Consider the following 18,780-nt stretch of genomic DNA (forward strand, 5'->3'; position numbering starts at 1 on the left):
GCCTCGGCGGAGAGGGAACGGAGTGAACCAACCAATAACAGGCGGAGCGCTGTAACGGAAGCGCAGCCAGTGGTACCCAGGCGGAAATATGGAGAGGCGTGTTACGCTGCGAAACAGCCGAACGAACGCCTGCCACCCTGTTCCCCAGCAGAGGACCAAGTACCAGATCTAGCCAATCATGCACCCCAGCCACAGCGCCGTGGTCGCCTGGCGGCCTGTCACCTGGGCTCAACGGGGCTACTTTCGCCAGGCGCAAAGCTCGGTACGGTGCAGTTACAACCAGGTGCAGCGGAACTTGGTGCAGTCCAGGACCTTTAGGTGGTACCTGGCACACTGGGGACGGAAACCTGGGTGACCTTAGCCCGGTAACAAGGCCTTGCAGCAATTCTCAACCTCTTTCGCAATTATTTTTCCCGCAAAGCTTTGTTGCTTCCCCAGTCCTCCAACCTAACCTTGACTCCTCTCCTCTCTTCCTCCTCTTTTCCCCTTCTCACTTGAGTAGCCTCTTCTCGCATCTCTTCGCCCAATTTCCCAAGCCTCGGTCCGGCCTCTATTCAACTCTTTACAAGCCGTCAAAATGAGCAGTCTCGTCGAGGAAGCCGTCAAGAAGCTGACCAACACGGTCGAGAGCCTCGAGTCCAGAATCAAGGCTCTGGAGGACCGCGCGGCTGGCGGCTCTGGCAAGGTCACCACTGAGGAGGTTCGCATGATCCTTATTGGACCCCCCGGTGCCGGTATGCTATCCCAATTGAGCCCTTCGGCTCTCGTTGTCTTGTCGCAACCGCCATGCTGATACCTCAACTCCGCGCAGGCAAGGGCACTCAAGCTCCCAAGATCAAGGAGAAGTTCAACTGCTGCCACTTGGTAAGTCAATTGACATCCAACTACCCTGTTTGGGTCTTGGGAATATTATTAACAGCGATATCTACCTTTAGGCCACTGGTGACATGCTGCGATCGCAAGTCGCCAAGAAGACTCCTCTTGGTCGGGAAGCCAAGAAGATCATGGACCAAGGTGGCCTTGTCAGCGATGACATCGTCATTGGCATGATCAAGGAGGAGTTGGAGAACAACAAGGAGTGCAAGGGAGGGTATGTCGCATCCATCCTCTGCTACGAACCCTGCAGAAGCACCGTCGAAAGACGTGGCGACTGTCACAAGAATTTGTAGACACTAACTAAATTCAACCTGCAGCTTCATCCTCGATGGCTTCCCCCGCACAGTCCCCCAGGCTGAGGGTCTCGATGCCATGCTGAAGGAGCGCAACCAGAAGCTCCAGCACGCTGTTGAGCTGCAGATCGACGATTCCCTGCTCGTTGCTCGCATCACTGGTCGTCTGGTCCACCCCGCCTCCGGCCGTAGCTACCACAGCACCTTCAACCCTCCTAAGGAGTACATGAAGGACGACATCACAGGCGAGCCCCTCATTCAGCGCTCCGACGACAACCCGGATGCCCTCAAGAAGCGTCTCGCTACCTACCACGCCCAAACGGCCCCCGTCGTCGGCTACTACAAGCAGACCGGCATCTGGAAGGGTCTTGATGCTTCCCAGGAGCCCGGCCAGGTCTGGAAGAACATGCTCAACATCTTCGAGAGCCAGCGCAACGGCGGTCACGCCTCCGGCATTCTCAGCCGCATCGCCCAGAAGAACTAAGGAGATTGGCTCGAGGCTGATCTTCTCCTGGCCGCCGCCCGCCATGCCCCACATGCGCGCGCGCAGCAACCGCACATTTGAAGAAGCTGGGAGGTTCACTTGATCGTTCCCCTCGTTTTTTGGCGCCCGAAATTCTCTCGGAAACCACGGCCTGCAGAGACGTGGATCGGAGGAGACTTTATTGTGGAACATTTTTAATGGGACATGAAAGGGATCGAGGGAAAGGATATCTTTTCCCATACCGTCATCCACGACTTGGCCAAGCAGACTGTATTTTTTTGCGACTGACATTTTGGGAGTCACGGAGGACACGTCGGAACTTCTCGAACTTCTTCCCCAACCCGCAACAAACCCGAACCTATCGTGTAGAAAAACCACCCTATATTGCACGCTTGTATGTAACACAACAATTACTGTCTCACTAATAACCAAAACCGGAGGTTTGCAGTTGGATGGGAACCGAATACAAAGTTATTCTTCAAATCACCCTAGGCTTGATTTCCGGCGTTTCGAGTGATGTACGTGAACCAAAAAACACAAAAAAAAGAAAAGGTGAAGAACAATCAAAAAACGACACGTTCGTTGCATCATTCGGTTCCTGTGGCGCCGAGTTCGGGCGCCTTCGGCAATTGTGTCTTACCTGGCCTGTTCTGTGTAGCTGCAAATGTGGGGCCGGTTTCCCCGACTTCCGCCCTCCGAGGTTGAAGATTGGGAAAGGAAAACTGGTCCCCTCGTTGTAATGCCCAGCTTGCCCCGTGTTAGCCGAACGACACTGGGAGACGAATTCCTCCTTGACGGATTCGGGCGGGACTGTCGGCTCTCAATGGCAGCATGACGAGACCCCGCGTGTCAGTTGAATTATGGGAAATGCATACAGTATACATCAGATGAGCCTAATGGAGAATGGCCAATGATGACTTATAATGGGTGTATATCTATACTCCGTCCATTTTCTATATCACCAAAGGCCAGGGTGAAAACGGGCTTGCGCCATCCCAACGCGCTAGAAACTATACACAAAGAAATTTCAGACACAAAGAAGTCTGAGCAAAGAGAACAAGGAAACAAGACAAGAGAACCCGTTGAAAGGAGCAAAGTGCCACCCACCACCGCGCGATGCAATGCAATGCTCCCGAGATGCAGGCCAGACAAGCCATTCCCTCCGATCCCAACGCCACAATGCAGTCTGCTACTACAGAGCCAAAGTTCCAGAAAAGGTAAGATAAGTTTCAATAAAGGGGACACAGTGCCAAAAGAGGCTAGATGTTCACGCTCGGTTGCTGTACTGGGTGAATAGGACACTTCGGGCTGCTCTACCTCCTAGGAGTGGCTGAAGGTTGGATGTCAGCATTCACGCAAATCACAAAGTTGTAAGGGAGCTCTCATACCATTGACCATTTGTCTTTGCTTGCCCAGCCAGCTCTTAGGCACCTCGTTCCTCCGTTGCAACACCACGTGGTTGCTCTGAATACGACTAGTAAGGTCGTACCATGCAGTAGCAATGAGGGCATTTTCGCGTTGGAGATTCTTGATAATTTGATCGCTCGCAGCCTGGCCATTCATCAGTCATTTCACATTGATAGGGGACCACGAAGACGGAAGTGATAAAAGTGAAAGTAAAACGTACCTTCTGTGCAGCGGCTGCTTCTCCACCCTCCGCTGCCTTGAGCTTCCGTTGCAAGTCGTACTTGTCTTGCTCGGACTTCTCCAGTTGCTAGGATGAGCTCATTGTCAGTCATAACTGTACATACTCCCAAGTAAAAGTTTCACGTCGCAGAATCCAATCTGAGACGACGCAAAAATGAAAGTGATGGAGAGGGGGAGCGCGGTGGTGACTTTTGCCGCCCAAATATCTTGCTTGTCACAGTCCTGATCCATCCCTTTTCCTGAGAAATCCTCTTTTGCAGTGGACGGGCTTCCACAAACTTATGGTGATAAGAGGGAGCTAGGGGCCGGAAATCGGGGTTGCTGTCATACAAGACAGCTAGCCGCGGCAATGCCGGCAGCTGGAGACCACCGACCTCGATTTTATGTATAGGAGGAGGCTTGAAATCACTCACCGATTGACGTTCTTTGAGTCGCACACGAAGCTTCTCGACCTTATCCTGGAGCTTCTGGACAGCCTCAGCAGGCTCTCCGGAGTCTTGCCGTCCCTCCTTGGCATCGTCCAGCTCCTTCCGAAGCTTATCCTTCTCGAGCAAGGCGCTAATAAGTGAGCTTTGTCGGTTCTCCAGGTCAGTACTCAGGTTTTTGATTTGTTGGCGAGCAGCCTCAAGCTCCTCTCGAATCGATCCCGAGATGAGCTGGTCGGTAGACTTGAGTTCCTCCAGGGCATTAACGCTGTCCTTTGCAACAGCTGAAAGATCCGTTCTTGCGCTAAGCAGTTCACGGTCCTTGTCGGCAAGTTGAGCTTGAACCTCGCTCAACTTGCGCTTTTCAGCCTGTAGCTCGTGGGTCATCTGGGCGACTTGGATTTTCAAATTGGCAAGTACTTCGCTGTAGTAGTATTCCTGGGTTAGCACGCGCTTCAAACCAAACGGGAGAGCCGAGTTAACGAGTTCCACTAACTTTTCGCCGCCACTGCCTATCAAGGCACTGACTTGAGCTTCCGCAAGCTGGTGCTTCTCGAAGGTGTCATTATAAGTACCCTGAAGACGCTCTCGCTGTCGTCGTTCATCCTCGAGGTCTTGTCGTAGTCTAGCGTTCTCTGACGCGAAGCCCATACCGTTCCGGAGTAAGTTGTTCTCGGCCTTGAGACGCGAGACCTCTAGGCTAAGGTTAGGTGGGGCACTGCTGCCAGCGCTGTCGAGCTCCTGCTCGAGGCTGAAGCCCGCAGAGGCGGCATCAGGGGACATGGCTGACTGGCCCGTGCCTGAGTTAATCTGCTCTTGTAGCTCAGCAATAAGTCGTTCATCGGAAAGACGTTGTGCGTCGAGAGATGCCAGGCGGGCTCTCAGTTGCATAGTATCATCGTGAAGAGCCCTGCGCTGGGTATCCAGTTCGACGTACTGCAGCTCGTAGTCTCTGAGCTTAGAAGCGTACTGCTCGTTGGTTTGCTCCAATGCCTGGTTTCTCTTAAGAACCTTCTCATACTCAATGAGATCGCGCTGCATCTGCTCCTTTTCATAAAGCAAGTTGTCCATCTCCTTCGACAGCGTGGACTGAGCCTCGAGCTTCTGCTTATACCGCTCCACCATGTTGGCCTTGCGAGAGAGTTCCTCATTCTTGAACCGCAGCTCTTTGACCTCGTCATCAAGGGCCTCCAGCTTCTGAGTCTTGGCTTTGAGCGCGGAGACCTCGCTTGCCAGTCGCTCCTTGGCAATGCGATCATCTTCGGCCTGCGCCTCTTGGTTGGCGATGAGCTCGTCCTGCTCCCGAAGTTTCAACTCCAGTGACCTGATGACCTCCTTTCCAGCGCCATCCTGAGCACTGTGGAATGCCTCCAGTTCTCTGCCCTTTGCAACAACCTCGTCCTTCAGGTCGTCATAGCTTTCCTGCAGATGACCCAAGCGAGTCTCCATATCCGCGAGCAGCTTCCCCTTTTTGTCCAGTTCAGAACGAAGACGGATATTGTCAGCCTCCATAGCAAGATCGACATCGTGGCTTTCGTGAGCAACGTCGGAAGTCTCGTCCAAATCCGCCGCATCGGCCTCATCTATCGCCGTCCTCATATCCTGGGTAATCCGCTGCAACTGGAAGAGAACCGACTTATCCGAGATGTCTGTGGTGATGCGAATAACGTATCGCTCATTGTTACTGCCTAGCATCGCGATAGCAAAGAGCACGGCAAGGAGCTTTGAAAACCTTTGGGTGAGCAAAACGAATCTATTGGACAGCTGGGGTTGCGACATGGTGCCTACCTGGGAGATGGCCTCCGGCTGCGCTTCCCTAGACCTAGGACGAATGTCGGCGGCCTTGACCTTAGCGGAAAGACCTGGGCACTCGCGATAGACCAGCCTGTTGATACCCTTGTAGACATCGTAGAGCGTGCCTTCGCTGGTGTTCTGGTCGAAGGAGGGGTCGAGGTCCTGGAGAACCTGGGAAAGGAGATGGCCGTCAAGGAAGTCTACTATTGACTCAGCCTTCTTGTCGAGGGGAAACGTATTCGCCTACAGAGAAATAGCAAGTTAGTACGAAGATTTTGGTAACAGTCAGCAGGCAGTACTGTGCGGCTGGTCAGGAGAGGAGGAGGATGATCCTCTGGGAGCGCCGCAGAGAATGACTTACCCATTGCACCAGCGCGGCCTGCGCGCTCTCTGAGTAGGGCATGATGCAGCCCGGTGTCGCGTCGTAACTTTCGTCGCAGTCGCAGTCGTAGTTTGTTTGTCCTCTTCTGCGAGGTTTGTAGATAGTCTGGCTGCCCTCGTCTAGGATTTTGAAGCAGCACGTGGAAAAGGACCGGGCCGGGTTTGGGTTCCACTAAGTTCGTCGTTGTGTTCGCGCTTGTTGCATGTCAAAGCGGCAGGAACTGGTGTCTGATTCCATGGACCCAGAAAGCTCGTATCACATCCAGGTAAGCAGTCGGACGGTACAAGGTAGGGGATGGGAGGATAAGGTATTAAAAGGTTTGGTTGAAGCTCTCGTCGGCTGAGGAAGGGCGGTGAAAGGCAAAAAATGGGAGTAAGGTTTTGTTCACGCACAGGTGGTGAAAGGGAACCAACGGGTTGTAGGTACAATGAGTGCAGGGAACAAAAAATGGTGTCTCGTCGTCCGAAGACAGACGCATTGCTCACGTCCGACCGTCTGCTACTATGTCGAGTCCACTTCAATCGTGTATGACCTGCATTAAGCTCCCCTTATCGATTGCCAAAGGCAGCTAGGGAGGGAAGATTGAGGCAGCGGGTTTTAGCATCGTCACTGCAGGTACCTTGTGCCGCAAAAGCCCTCTATGGCCCCCGGTATATACAAGCTACAGGTATCCGTACATCCCTTACATTAAGGTATCTCCCGCCCCCAAGCCCGAAACTCCAAGTGACGCGAAGCGGGACGAATGCCCAGGGGCTTGATGCTACAGTGGGGCTCACACTCCACGAGGGACCACTGACAACGCTTTTTTGTCCTTTGACCCCTGAAGCAGTGTGGAAGGAGCCAAACATATTGCGCCGCATGGGCACATAGTGAGTCTCCCGACCTGCATAACAATGCAGAGCAAATCCCGCCAATTTTCCTTTTGATGAGGGTGCCTACAGAAACCGAATGCCTCAATGAAAGGCTTATTTGAACTGTGTTTGTTCCTCATAGCCAGTTGATCACCAACAGCAAACATGATACGTTGTCACAGGGATTACAGCCCTTGTTCAAAGTCTTTATTGGGTGAATAGCAGGCATGTCTCCAGAACAGGGCCGCACACGGGCAAAGCAGCCCTATGTTCCTCTCTGTCCGTGGTCTTGACACAGACTTACTTTGGATGCCCCTTGAGCGCTGCCTAGGCCAGCCCCCCTCCCTCCAATATCATTCTCAACGTTCCGTCGGATCCAACTAATGCTCTGCTGCTGCGTACTTCAGCTGGAATGCTCACATGGGTTCCTCCGTAAACCCCAGAGAGTTGGAGAGGTTTTGTGCGGTATGAACTAATGATCGTAGGATTCTTGAGACGTCTTGTTTCTCTGCCTACGGAGGTCCCAAACGCTAGCAACTGCTCCTGTTCCTCTCCAGCTCCTTCGCACCTCAAGTGAGACCCAGATGACCCTCGCGCTTCTCTAAAGAGACACTGATTCCTTCTGATCATGGCTCCTGGAGGTCTCCCCCACAACGCGCTTTGACTCCAATGTGACATTACCAGGAATTCTGCACAAATTCTAGCTTTTCCACCCCCAACTGGAACACTGCCGCCATCTGCAGGTGTTCATTGCAAACTGAAGCCTTCATTTCGCGGAGGCCAGCGTCGTACTATGCCACAACTACCCTTCGCAACATACCTGCAATATGAAGGCACTCTGGACGATACGCAAGCCTGCAGAATGAAATTACACCACCCAGTGACATATCCATTTCTCATCACGTTGAATGGAGATCCTGGGCCGATTAGTGGAGTAGCTAGAAGATGCAGAAATCCGCTTTTGATCTACACATCTGCTTGCCGCACACGATCAACACTCCACACTATCAGTACATCACAGCAACCATAAACTAGGAGGCTGAAGGGGTGCCATGAGATTTGCCGGCATCTGGTATTGACGTCGTCATGGATTTCTGAGCCGCATCCGTTCTTCCTTTTGACCAGCCACTGGGCTACACTAACGCCGGATTCTTCACTGACACTGAAACCCCAAAACGCCATTCATGAAGTTGGTAGTCCAGGCTACGCTCGAGTCTTGGAGAAAATGTATGCTTTAATATTGGTTTTTGTTTACGGCATTAGAGAAGGTCCGAACCAGCAGGGATCCCAACCCTCTCGTAACCATACGTAGAAAAGTGTGTCCGAAGACACTGCAGAACGGTGGAAACTCCTGACTCCGGGGCAATTAGCCCGTCTATGACGAAAATAGGAGATAAAAAAGTGCCTCCTTGCTTGTCCCTGTCGCAGCCGCCGGGAAGGGGGCGGATATCATTTGTCCTCGTGACCTAGTCCAGCCAAAGTCATTTTTACTAGTCGAATCTTTCACACAAATATCGTATCGCAGGTCGTGCCAACGGGGGGTGGCATCTTCGTTTCGATGAAGCGATGCATCAGCTTTAGCCGCTGACGATCTGGTCTTCGTCGACGTTCATTCCCTCACCACCCAAAGCCTTGACAGACTCAAGAACCTTGACGGGTGTGACGGCAGCAAAGCCCCTTACCGCGAATGTTAGCTGCCGCAGGCTGCCATATACTCCTAATAATGGTGTTAATTCTCACCTGAAGAGTTCGGTCATGGAGTAGGTATGAGTGATCTGTCCGCCGGCGTCCAGAATGGCTTGCTTGGCGCTGTCAATCATGGCGTCCGTAATGGATGTCTTGTCGGTCCAGATGATAACGGACTTCATCTGGTCGACGGCGAGAACGCCGGGTGCGACAGTAAGGGCAGCGACAAGGAAAGCGAAGGGTCTCATTGTGACTGGTTGACTCGAGGGTCGTCGGAATCTAGGAAGTCTGGCGTCGAGTGCTTGGAGAGTAAAGTGGGCGGGTAGTTCGGGAAAGTAAAATCGAGCGACAAAAAGTATTGATCGATATCGAGGGTTGCACGAACTGGCGGAAATGGCGAGGAAGGTCTGTAAATGAAGCAGCCCAGGGGTTGACGTGTGGGGGGGGAGTTCACGGGTATTAAATCGCTGTTTGCTGGAGACGGAGACGGATTGAGGAAGGGATGGGTGGATGGTTACTGGTCATTTTAGGGACGAGCAAGTAAGGTAGGTAAGTACCTCACTCATCACCTTACTAGCGACGTCAACCTTAGTTACCACCTGCCCCGTACGGCGCGGTAAGCACTGCGCATAGTCAGGAGCCAGCCGGTAGCAGCCGTCATTGGGCCCCTGTGTGTCCACCTCTGCAAACGGTGGACCCCGGCAGTGACAGGATAACCCGACAATGGGGTGGCTAACAATTTGCATGCGCATGTGCACCCAAACCAATTTTGGCGGTTCCGTCCGGCTCTCTGCTGCTCTGTTGCTAGGGATGGTGTGGCAAAGGTCTTGGCACAGCTTCACACTCGCAACAGAAGTCCTGTTCCTCCGCATTGTGTGCTTCGTCCATTTAGACTCGGCCTTCCCTGTCTGAAAGGTCGGTTTAGCGGGAAGAGGTCATCTCTTTAGGCGACTACAGAATTGTGTAATAAATTTTCAGCCACCTTATCAGCTCACTACATAACGAAACATTCAATGAACATTGTGGTGACTGGCAGGTAGGCACCGGTCGTAAGTAGCTGCCCTAATAGTGCTATCGGCCATTCTGCAGTCCGTCCGTCCCGCTAGAGGGGCAACCAAGTGTGACGAGTGACATGTCAGGAGCAATTAGATGGGTGCCTGTCATAACCCGGCTCACGTGTACAACAGTGTCCGGTCCAACCGATGACAAGACTTACACAGAGACACTCAGTTGGCCGTTGTCGGATGCGATGGTAGAAGAAAGATATGCCAACTCCCCCAACCAACAAGTCAACTCTGTCATAGCATCACTTAACAAATTAAGAAATTTGCTTGGGGAAATTACTGCTATTACAAGTGCAACGACAGTACGACTCATGACCAAGCTAATTGTACTCCTAATAGTAAACCATATGCATAGATCCTCAACGCCGATTCATGATCCCACCCTCAAAATCAAGTTGTAGTCGTTTAAGCTGCATAGACACGAGCCATTGGTGTAATGCAGGTGCTGGAGGCCACGTCGTTGAGGAATTAGCAGAGTAACCGCAAGGCCTTAGGAGGCCTCTATCCCTTTGCACTACCTGCCATGCTGTCATTGTCACCCCAGATATCCTTAGTTTCCTGCTCAACCGCCTGCATCGCAACAGCAACATCCTCAAGTTTAGCCACCACATCCAAGACACCCTGGTTGACTCGCTGGAAGTACCGGTCGTTGGCCTCCCGCCTTTTCCGGGCAAGCAGAATGTCAACTTCCGTCTCTTGTTCAAGCTTAGCACCGAGGCGCTCCGTTCCACCGCTACTGCCTGGGCGGGCGCTACCTGTGGTGCTTCGCGGGCCATCCCCACCATCTGATGCCATACCCGTCTCTCCCAAAACTGCGCCTTTCAAATTGCGAACCTCGTCTCCAGCTGCTGATGCGTTGGAGCGCTGGCCGGTTTCGATAGCATCATCAGCCTCGCTGCGTGCCCAAGCTTGAGCCAGAGCGATCTGGGCAGCACGCAGTTCCTCTAGTTTGCGGTCATGATCAGGTCCAAAGACGTGGGTTCCGCCCGACGCCGACAGCTCGACCTCCTCAAGCGTGGCTTGCATTTCAGCCCATAAGGCGTCGGTCCTGTCGGTGCTGCGGGCACTGTCGGCCGTCCTGAGGTTCCGGGCCGGCCGCGCGACGGAGGGCGTGACCACCGAGCCGGTATGAAGAGATCCGTTGCGTTGCAGATTCATGGCTTGCGGCGGTAGAGGTGAGACGCCTGCAGATGAAGACGCCTGCGGCGCTCCTGGCGCGAGGATACCCGGTAGAGAGGCATGAGAGGCAGCAGGAGAGGGATGGAGGAAGAGGGAGGGAGGGGGGTCGCGCAGCTTTCCTTTACTCTTGGCGGATTGAGACATGCCTACATTTTGCTTGTCATCGTGAGCATTCCAAGCTCCGGACTTGACGCCTGAGACACCATCTATTGATTCTGACAGCATCTCATCGGATTGGTTGAGAGGGCGGATGGGTAGTAGACCTGGGGGGTACCCTGGCCATGCCCAAAAGACGTGGGGTTACCAGCTAGGAGCTCTCAAGGCCGGTGCATGATTGGATAGGATGAGTGGATATGGAAACCAGCATCAGCCACTCATAGTCTCCTCAGCCGCCAGGGTTTTTCTCGCTCGCTTGGAGCTCGAGCCACCACACACGTGACCGCAACTTTCGTTCTTCCCCTCTAGGGCCACCAAACCCTACGAAAATTACCAGCCAGCCTCAGTTGGGTCAGTCAACTTTTTCGTTGTACGCAGGCCAATCCATCACCACCAAGTCAAGACTCGCGATACCCCCAAACCAATCGGTACGTTTGGCCCATCATACCCAAGCCCTCGCATCCGTTGCCGACGATTTTCAAAACCCGACGACGACGAATTTCCCGATCAAACGCTTTTCACTTTTTAGAGACCTCTTGAACTGACGATATAACCTTAAAGCAACCATGCCTCGTGGACTTAACGCGGCGCGCAAGCTGCGCCTTAACCGTAAGGACCAGAAGTGGTCTGACCTTGGATACAAGAAGCGCGCCCTCGGTACCGCTTTCAAGTCCTCTCCCTTCGGTGGTTCCTCCCACGCCAAGGGCATCGTCCTCGAGAAGGTCGGTGTTGAGGCCAAGCAGCCCAACTCCGCTATCCGAAAGTGCGTTCGTGTTCAGTTGATCAAGAACGGCAAGAAGGTCACTGCTTTCGGTACGATACCCCCTACCGACTTTTCGTTTTTTTTTTTTTTTAGTACGGTGGTGGAAGATGGATTGCTTGGGAGCAATTGGAAAGAGACTGAAGTGGCAAGGAAGTGCAGAGATGCTGACGTGTGAATCGCTTTTAGTCCCCAATGACGGTTGCTTGAACTTCGTCGACGAGAACGACGAGGTCCTCCTGGCTGGTTTCGGTCGCAAGGGCAAGGCCAAGGGTGATATCCCCGGTGTTCGTTTCAAGGTCGTGAAGGTCTCTGGTGTCGGTCTGCTCGCTCTGTGGAAGGAGAAGAAGGAGAAGCCCAGATCCTAAACGCGAGGCTCGACAAGCAGGGAAGGCAGAGGAAGAAAATTCGGCACTCGGAGTTTTACGCTTGCATTGGCATCACACGGTTATGGTCCTGACTACTGCGGGTAGACTTTGGTCGATGAAATAAAACATCATGAAAGTCACCAAACGGACATGAGGCATTGCATCGTCATACATTGACACAAAAAAGGGGCATTGGGCGTGATGAACAGGGTATTCCGATTTCTATGTGCTATGAATACAGATGATGTTGGTACATTTGCTTACGCCTTCTGGGTCTCCGCCTCCTCCGTCTCGTCACCTTGAATATATCGTACAACGTAGTCGGCGGCGAGGCCTAGACTAATAACACCACCTGTAAGCCAGCAGCCATTGCAGAACCACCACCAGCAGTCCTTGACACTCTTGAGATTGACCCGCTTGATCATGATACCAAGCGTCACTGCGGCACCACCACAGCTTCCAATGTAGAAAAGCGGGCCAGCACCGGCAGCGAAGCCTGCGAGACCTAACAGACCAATCTGTACCGCGGCCAAGCCGGTCAGGACCTGCTTGGTCTCGGCATCGTGCTTCAATGCAATGCTTTTGATGCCCGCCTTGGCGTCATCCTTGATATCCTGGTGCGCGTAGATCATGTCATACAACACGGTCCACGCGACATTCGACGTGTACAGACACGCTGCAGCCATCAATGCTCCACTGTTAGAGAGCAAATCGATACCGAGGGCTGGGAACCCCATCATGGCACCCCAGGAGAAGGTCAGTCCGAGGACAGCCTGGGGATAGTAGGTGACGCGTTTGGCGAGGGGGTAGGATGCAACGAGGAACAGACTGGGGATGCCATAGAACAAACAAGATGTAGGGAACTGAACCAGGACAGCCAGCCCGGCTAGGAGCTGAGCACCTGTGAAGACCAAGCCATTGAAAGGGGTAATAGCGCCCCGAGCGATGGGCCGAAATTTGGTTCTCGTTACATGCGGATCAAGGTTACGGTCCCAAAGGTCGTTGATGGTACAGCCAGCGCTACGCATGATGAGGGCGCCCGTGGCGAAAAGGAGTGTCGTGCCAATGACTGCGCCGGGTGTTGCCATAGCCATTGGCGCAGCCATGAGCGTCGAAAAAAGGCAGGGAAAGAAGAGATAGTACGTGCCCACCGGCTTGTCAATCCGGATGAGCTCGGCGTACGGAACCCATGACGCCGGAAGATGCGAGAGAAACCCGGTCGTGGGTGGCTTGTAAACGGGTTCGGCCGTAGGTGAGACCACGGAGTTGTCATGCATCACTGAAGCCGTAAGGCATTTTGAAGATGTATGCAAGGCAGTCTGTTGTTGGCGGGCCAATCTCCGGAGGGTAAGACTCATGATGGGCTTCTTATGCGCTTGCAATCCAAATCTCGTGGAGCCATTGCTGGGCAAAAGCACATTTGCCCGTAACGACGGCTGGCATGCCGCCCGCAAGGTGCCTCTCAACAGATTCACTTGCCTCATATCTACTCACTGCAAAGATATTAGTCTGTGATTTGTTGAAGGTTTCTGGAACTTGAATGCCCAGAAAGGTAGTAGATAAGTGTCCTTGTTTCCCTGGTGTAGCTATATAGCATTGAAATAAAAAGAATAGTCTAGAAGAAAAGGTGTAAAAATGAGTCTTCCGGAAGATCCGAACTTTGCGTACATATATACAAAATGGTGGCAGACAATGAGAAACGGCCTACTCATGTATGTGAGTGTCAATCCGAGGGCGGATCTCTCTCCCATGAGCCTTGCTCAAAAAGATGGTAGTGCTTATACGCCCGAATGCCAGAGGCATTGGCAGAAGCTGAAGGCTACTTTCCTCTTGACGAATAATTCAATTGCAGAGAGAGACACATAGAAGGAATCGAGACTCACCGTCACCCTGAGAACGAGTTAAGCTGGTTTTCCACCGACTTATTAGACGTTCAACTTTTTCATCGAAGAAAACGAAATTTGGGAGCTGCAGGTGAAGACCCTTGAATTATGTGGGTGGCAGGCCTCGCCGGCCCGTCACGTGGGCTGACGGCCGCCACCACTGGTCTTAGCCAGCCTCCACAGCCCTCTAGCCAGTTAGTTAGTTCTTCCAACCAACAACACCACTTTTCCCATTCTGAGCGTTCTGTGCTGGTTTCGCCCACAAATTACGTGTGGTCCGTGCTACAGTACCGTATCTGATTGGCTGCACAGCAAGCTTCCTTGCCTGTACAACTTTTTGCTGCGAATCCGTCAGCCTCGCTCAACGTCACTTGCGCTGCGACGCGCGACACGCTCGGGTGGCTGCTACCGTGATAATCCACCACCTGTTGCGCCTTCTTCTTCCATACCGCACGACAGCTCTCTCTCTCCAATGCCCAAGAGACTTAAGTCACGTCAATCTTCCCAAGTTTTAGGGCATTCGGCTCGAGTGCTGCGCGAATGAATACTTCGCCGTCGCTTCTGTAACCTCCACCCCACCTTGCGCGATGATTCTCAGCCTTCAAAATGCCGACCTCGTTGCATCCCCAGGCGAAGTTTGATCCGATTCCCCCGGATCTGGATCTTCACGATCTCGTCGATCGGACCCCTAACTTCGAATGGGTTCTACGAATTTCGACTGCGCAAATTCAAGGATTGGGCCCTCAAGAGTTCGAGAAACTGGTACAGCTTCAAGTCATTCAGGGCGGAAAGCCTTTAGTGATTGAGAAATGGAACGATGTTCTTCCTAAATGGCTGTTCAGTGCAGAATGGCTGGAGAAGACATATGACAAAAAGCGTAGGTATCTATGCTTTCGTAACACATCCGTCATCTAACGTGTCCGCAGAGGAGAGTGTCCGTGACATTGGTAGTCAGAGTGAAATACCCATGACAACGGGCCACTACCTCCGAGCGATGAAGCAGCTTGCCAACCAATGGACGCCTAGTAATTTCCGCGATGAGCGACGACAACGCCTCTACCTTAAGGACATCGACTGCCCACCTGGATGGCACGAGCACCTGCAGAAAGTCATTCCTCCGAACCTGTTTTACATGAACGAAAATGCGACGGAGAAGGGGGGTGCGGAGAACCAAGCTAGCGATGTTTTTCGTGGCCTAGGCGAGAAGACAATAGCTCCAGCGGGAGATCTCATGTCGAGTCTACCCGAAGAGATGCGGGCACAAAACTTGATGTGCTATATTGGCCATGAAGGGACGTATACCCCGGCGCATCGTGAAATGTGTGCCAGTTTGGGACAAAACATCATGGTTGAAGCCTCTGGGAGCGAAAATGGAGAAAAGCCAGGAAGTTCCATATGGTTCATGACGGAGACCAAAGACCGCGAAGTTGTCCGAGAATACTTTCTTTCGATGCTTGGACACGACATCGAAATCGAGAAACACTTCGCACAGATCAATGCTTGGAAGAAGGCAACCTTCCCCGTTTACATCGTTGAACAAAAGCCTGGCGATTTTATTCTTATTCCGCCTCTGGCTCCTCACCAAGTGTGGAATAGGGGCACCCGCACCATGAAGGTTGCATGGAACCGAACAACAGTTGAAACACTGGACATGGCGCTCCATGAAGCTCTCCCGAAGGCCCGGCTTGTCTGTCGGGATGAACAGTACAAGAACAAGGCTATCATATACTACACTTTGAAGAAGTACCACGCACAGATACTACAGGCAGATGAGAAGAGCGAAATGGGTCTTCTTGGATTAAGATCTGAACCATTCCGCTCTTCATCGCGCTTCAAACAGCTTGCCAAAGACTTCCGGCATCTCTTCTTCCTGTTCGCCGAGATCCTTGTCGACGAAATGTTTGCTACTAAGGAGAACAACGTCGAATACATTGAGTACGACTCGTGCGTTACCTGCTCATATTGCAGATCAAACATCTTCAACAGATTCTTAACGTGCAAGCATTGCGTTCGACTTCTCGTGAATGGGGATGAGGACGCATATGATGTTTGCATGGAGTGCTACGCCATGGGACGGTCTTGCCTCTGCATGTCAAAGCTTCAGTGGTGCGAGCAGTGGAAGTGGTCGGAGCTCGTGGAAAACTATGAAGTATGGCGGACTATGGTCATCCAGAATGATGGCTTTGTCGACATAGAGCTGTCACCTCAACCTCTTGAGATCGCTCGTAGTCGACGTGGCAAGAAGGCACTCGCCCAGATCTGTCAAGAAGGCCTGCGCAAGCGGCCATTCAAAGACATCTCCAAAATTGAGGAAGAAAAGCGTCTCAGTGAATCAGACGAAGAACCGGACCTTGATGACAATGGCAAGCCGAAGAAGAAGTACAAGCGGAAGAAGAAGAAGGGGGACGTTCGCCGCTGTCATATTTGTTGCCACAAAGATTACGCGTACAAGATCCATGTGTGCTCGAATCCTGAGTGCAATGAAGGCTTCTGTTACGGAGTACTTTACCGTGCGTTTGATCTCATGCCTCAGGCGGTACAGGAGAACGAGAACTGGCTCTGCCCAAGATGTTTGGGAATTTGCAATTGTGCAGCATGCCGTCGTGCCGGGACGACCAATCCGTACACACCGAAGAACACTCTTCTCGGCCACGATACTCGGCCGATCGCCGATGACCGCAGTGTCGAAGTCTTAGTTGACTTTCGCGTGCACAACTTGAGTTGGTTAAAGGCAGCGGGTGAAGAAGGTCGCAGCACAAACAGCAAACGAATGAAGCAATTGAGAGAGCAGGCCGATACTGCAAAAGCCCAAGAGCCAGCGACGGCAACCGCTGAGGAGATTGCCAACGGAGCCAACAATGCTGCTCCCACTGAGGATGTGGTGACCAGCTATGGAGACCAGAGCCATATCCTTGGAGAGCAAGAAATACAGCAATACCCTGGTGAAAATGGTCTCGACGGTGATATTGGTGCGCCTCAGATGCAACAGGATCAGGTCGCGGCATATGCCGACATGGGATTGAATGGCGGCTGGGACCAGTCGGCATACCCAGACCCTATGGGTATAGGAGGGCAGCGCATGCTTGGTATGGGCTACTACGAGCAAGCTGGGCCCGATCAAATTCTCTTCGACCCATTCCAGATGCCTTCTGCTGATACTATGGTGTTCGACGAGGAAGCTGAGTTTCTTAAGAAGACTCTCAGGGCTGTGAAGAGAAAAGCAAGGCTGGAGAATGACATGGATCCTGACTTTAGTGCCCCTCGGAGCCACCACAAGAAGAAGCAGAGGAAAGACAACGCTGCGGACGAGTCCGCAATGGATCCTGCACTGTTTGACTCAGCGCTTTCAGCCGCAGTTACTGCAACCGCACAAACGGAAGGCGAATCGGGTGCAACAGGTGAAGCTGGCACACCTCTTGAGGACGAGGCGCCCAGGCAACCACCAGGAGAGGTAGAGCAGTCCACAGAAGAGCGGCGATCAAAAGGTGGATGGGCGACCCCTTGGCCCCCGTCTTATCCTGCAAACATCCCAGAACTGCGGCATGCAAAACCCAGGATCTCCTATGCTGAAATCGAAGAACCCGTGATCGACGACCCAGACGACATTGTCCCTGCGTTCAAGGATAAGCCACCAGTTGAGAACGATGAGCCTCAACCCGGTGACAGTAGTACCGATCCTCTGGATCTTGCTTCAGATGCTGTTCGCGCTCTCATCCAGAAGGGAACTGACGCCACTACTGCGGCAGCCGCTGAGACACCTAAGGCTCCTAAGAGGCGAGGAAGGCCACCAAAGAGTGCAAGTTCTACGCCAGCCTCAGTAACCAGGGCTGCTGCCGTGCCCAAACCGTCCGCATCAGATGCTGCAGCAAAGAAACGAGAGGAGCGTGCATCACGAAGGTCGCGTCTCAGTGGTGTCGTCACTATTGACGGGGCCAGTTCATTCAATGCCCGAAACAATAACTACGCCGAGGATAACGACAACAGTGAAACCGAAGACAGGAGATATGACACAACTGAAGCTGAGCTTGAGGCTCAGCTAGATCAGGATTTGGCTGGTGAAGATGTTCCTGAGCAAACGCTTACGAAATCTGTCGAGTCCAAAAAGACTGGGACGAGTGAGCAACCAGTTAAGAGGGGTCGTGGCCGACCTCCCAAGCGCAAGATTGTCACTCCTACTGAAGAGGAGGACGAGGATGATAAATCTCCACCCCCGCCTCCAGCTGGCAGAAGTGGAATGATGTCTATGGCGGCCCGCGTCGCGGCCCGTGGTGGGAAATTTAAGATCACTTCTCGTAAATCACGAGGACGCAGTGCTAAAGACACTCCAACTGGGACACGGGAGCCATCAAAGTCGCCAAGCCCGCCGCCTCCAGAAAGCCCAGCTATGCTGCCGAATGAGCCACAGGAAGATCCGACTCCAGACAGGACACCATCTCCTCCAACTGCGTCAGGTAGGCGCCGGCGGGGGGGAGAGAAAGACGAAGACTTCGCCGCTGCGGCGGAATCACCATCGTCTGTATCGTCCTCTGACTCGGGCATTCCAGGTATTAGCCCGCGGCCTCTGCCGCCAAGACGATCCATGGCCTCGGGCGGTCCCACGATAGTCAGACTTGGTTCGCACTCCGAGTCTGAGAGCGACATATCCTCTTCCTCGGAATCTGAGAGCGGCATAGGTGCTCCTGGCCATGCGCGTGGTTCGCAGAGCGGTAGAGGCAGAGGCAGAGGTAGAGGCCGGGGTCGTGGTCGTGGTCGTGGTCGTGGACGGGGACGTGGCCGAGGACGTGGTCGAGGTGTTTGAGGATTTATGAGGAACCGACAAGCAGAAACCTGCTTGTATTTTGTGTTTCCTACTTGTAAAAAGAAAAGATCATAGCAGGCGTTGGGGGGGAACGAGGGCGTTTTTAAGCACATGATACCATAAGAGGAGACTCA

General features: G+C 52.9%; 7 protein-coding genes across 7 annotated transcripts; 3 read left to right on the top strand and 4 right to left on the bottom strand.

Annotated features, from left to right (window-relative positions):
- Positions 1-577: 577 nt before the first annotated feature.
- On the top strand, positions 578-1,653 carry CTRU02_203449 (adenylate kinase cytosolic; the record flags this gene model as incomplete). The annotated part of the gene is made up of 4 exons (XM_070204208.1): positions 578-734; positions 812-864; positions 936-1,090; positions 1,185-1,653. 4 exons carry the CDS (start codon positions 578-580, stop codon positions 1,651-1,653), a joined length of 834 nt encoding a protein of 277 aa, XP_070061971.1.
- A 1,344-nt stretch (positions 1,654-2,997) lies between these two features.
- On the bottom strand, positions 2,998-5,922 carry CTRU02_203450 (microtubule binding protein; the record flags this gene model as incomplete). Its single annotated transcript, XM_070204209.1, has 4 exons — positions 2,998-3,204; positions 3,281-3,367; positions 3,714-5,762; positions 5,881-5,922. The coding sequence occupies 4 exons, from the start codon at positions 5,920-5,922 to the stop codon at positions 2,998-3,000; spliced, it is 2,385 nt and encodes a 794-aa protein (XP_070061972.1).
- Positions 5,923-8,329: 2,407 nt separating this feature from the next.
- CTRU02_203451 (uncharacterized protein) lies at positions 8,330-8,686 on the bottom strand (the record flags this gene model as incomplete). Its single annotated transcript, XM_036724076.1, has 2 exons — positions 8,330-8,429; positions 8,493-8,686. 2 exons carry the CDS (start codon positions 8,684-8,686, stop codon positions 8,330-8,332), a joined length of 294 nt encoding a protein of 97 aa, XP_036584190.1.
- Positions 8,687-10,003: 1,317 nt separating this feature from the next.
- CTRU02_203453 (uncharacterized protein) lies at positions 10,004-10,906 on the bottom strand (the record flags this gene model as incomplete). The annotated part of the gene is made up of 1 exon (XM_036724078.1): positions 10,004-10,906. One exon carries the CDS (start codon positions 10,904-10,906, stop codon positions 10,004-10,006), a length of 903 nt encoding a protein of 300 aa, XP_036584191.1.
- Positions 10,907-11,403: 497 nt separating this feature from the next.
- Positions 11,404-11,965, top strand: CTRU02_203452 (40S ribosomal protein uS12; the record flags this gene model as incomplete). The annotated part of the gene is made up of 2 exons (XM_036724077.1): positions 11,404-11,650; positions 11,787-11,965. The coding sequence occupies 2 exons, from the start codon at positions 11,404-11,406 to the stop codon at positions 11,963-11,965; spliced, it is 426 nt and encodes a 141-aa protein (XP_036584192.1).
- A 260-nt stretch (positions 11,966-12,225) lies between these two features.
- On the bottom strand, positions 12,226-13,449 carry CTRU02_203454 (4-hydroxybenzoate polyprenyl transferase; the record flags this gene model as incomplete). Its single annotated transcript, XM_036724079.1, has 1 exon — positions 12,226-13,449. The coding sequence occupies one exon, from the start codon at positions 13,447-13,449 to the stop codon at positions 12,226-12,228; it is 1,224 nt and encodes a 407-aa protein (XP_036584193.1).
- A 1,005-nt stretch (positions 13,450-14,454) lies between these two features.
- Positions 14,455-18,646, top strand: CTRU02_203455 (AT hook domain-containing protein; the record flags this gene model as incomplete). Its single annotated transcript, XM_036724080.1, has 2 exons — positions 14,455-14,725; positions 14,775-18,646. The coding sequence occupies 2 exons, from the start codon at positions 14,455-14,457 to the stop codon at positions 18,644-18,646; spliced, it is 4,143 nt and encodes a 1,380-aa protein (XP_036584194.1).
- Positions 18,647-18,780: the final 134 nt, after the last annotated feature.

The sequence above is a fragment of the Colletotrichum truncatum genome, assembly GCF_014235925.2.
Source record: "Colletotrichum truncatum strain CMES1059 chromosome Unknown Contig_0002, whole genome shotgun sequence".
Taxonomy (NCBI): Eukaryota; Fungi; Ascomycota; class Sordariomycetes; order Glomerellales; family Glomerellaceae; genus Colletotrichum; species Colletotrichum truncatum.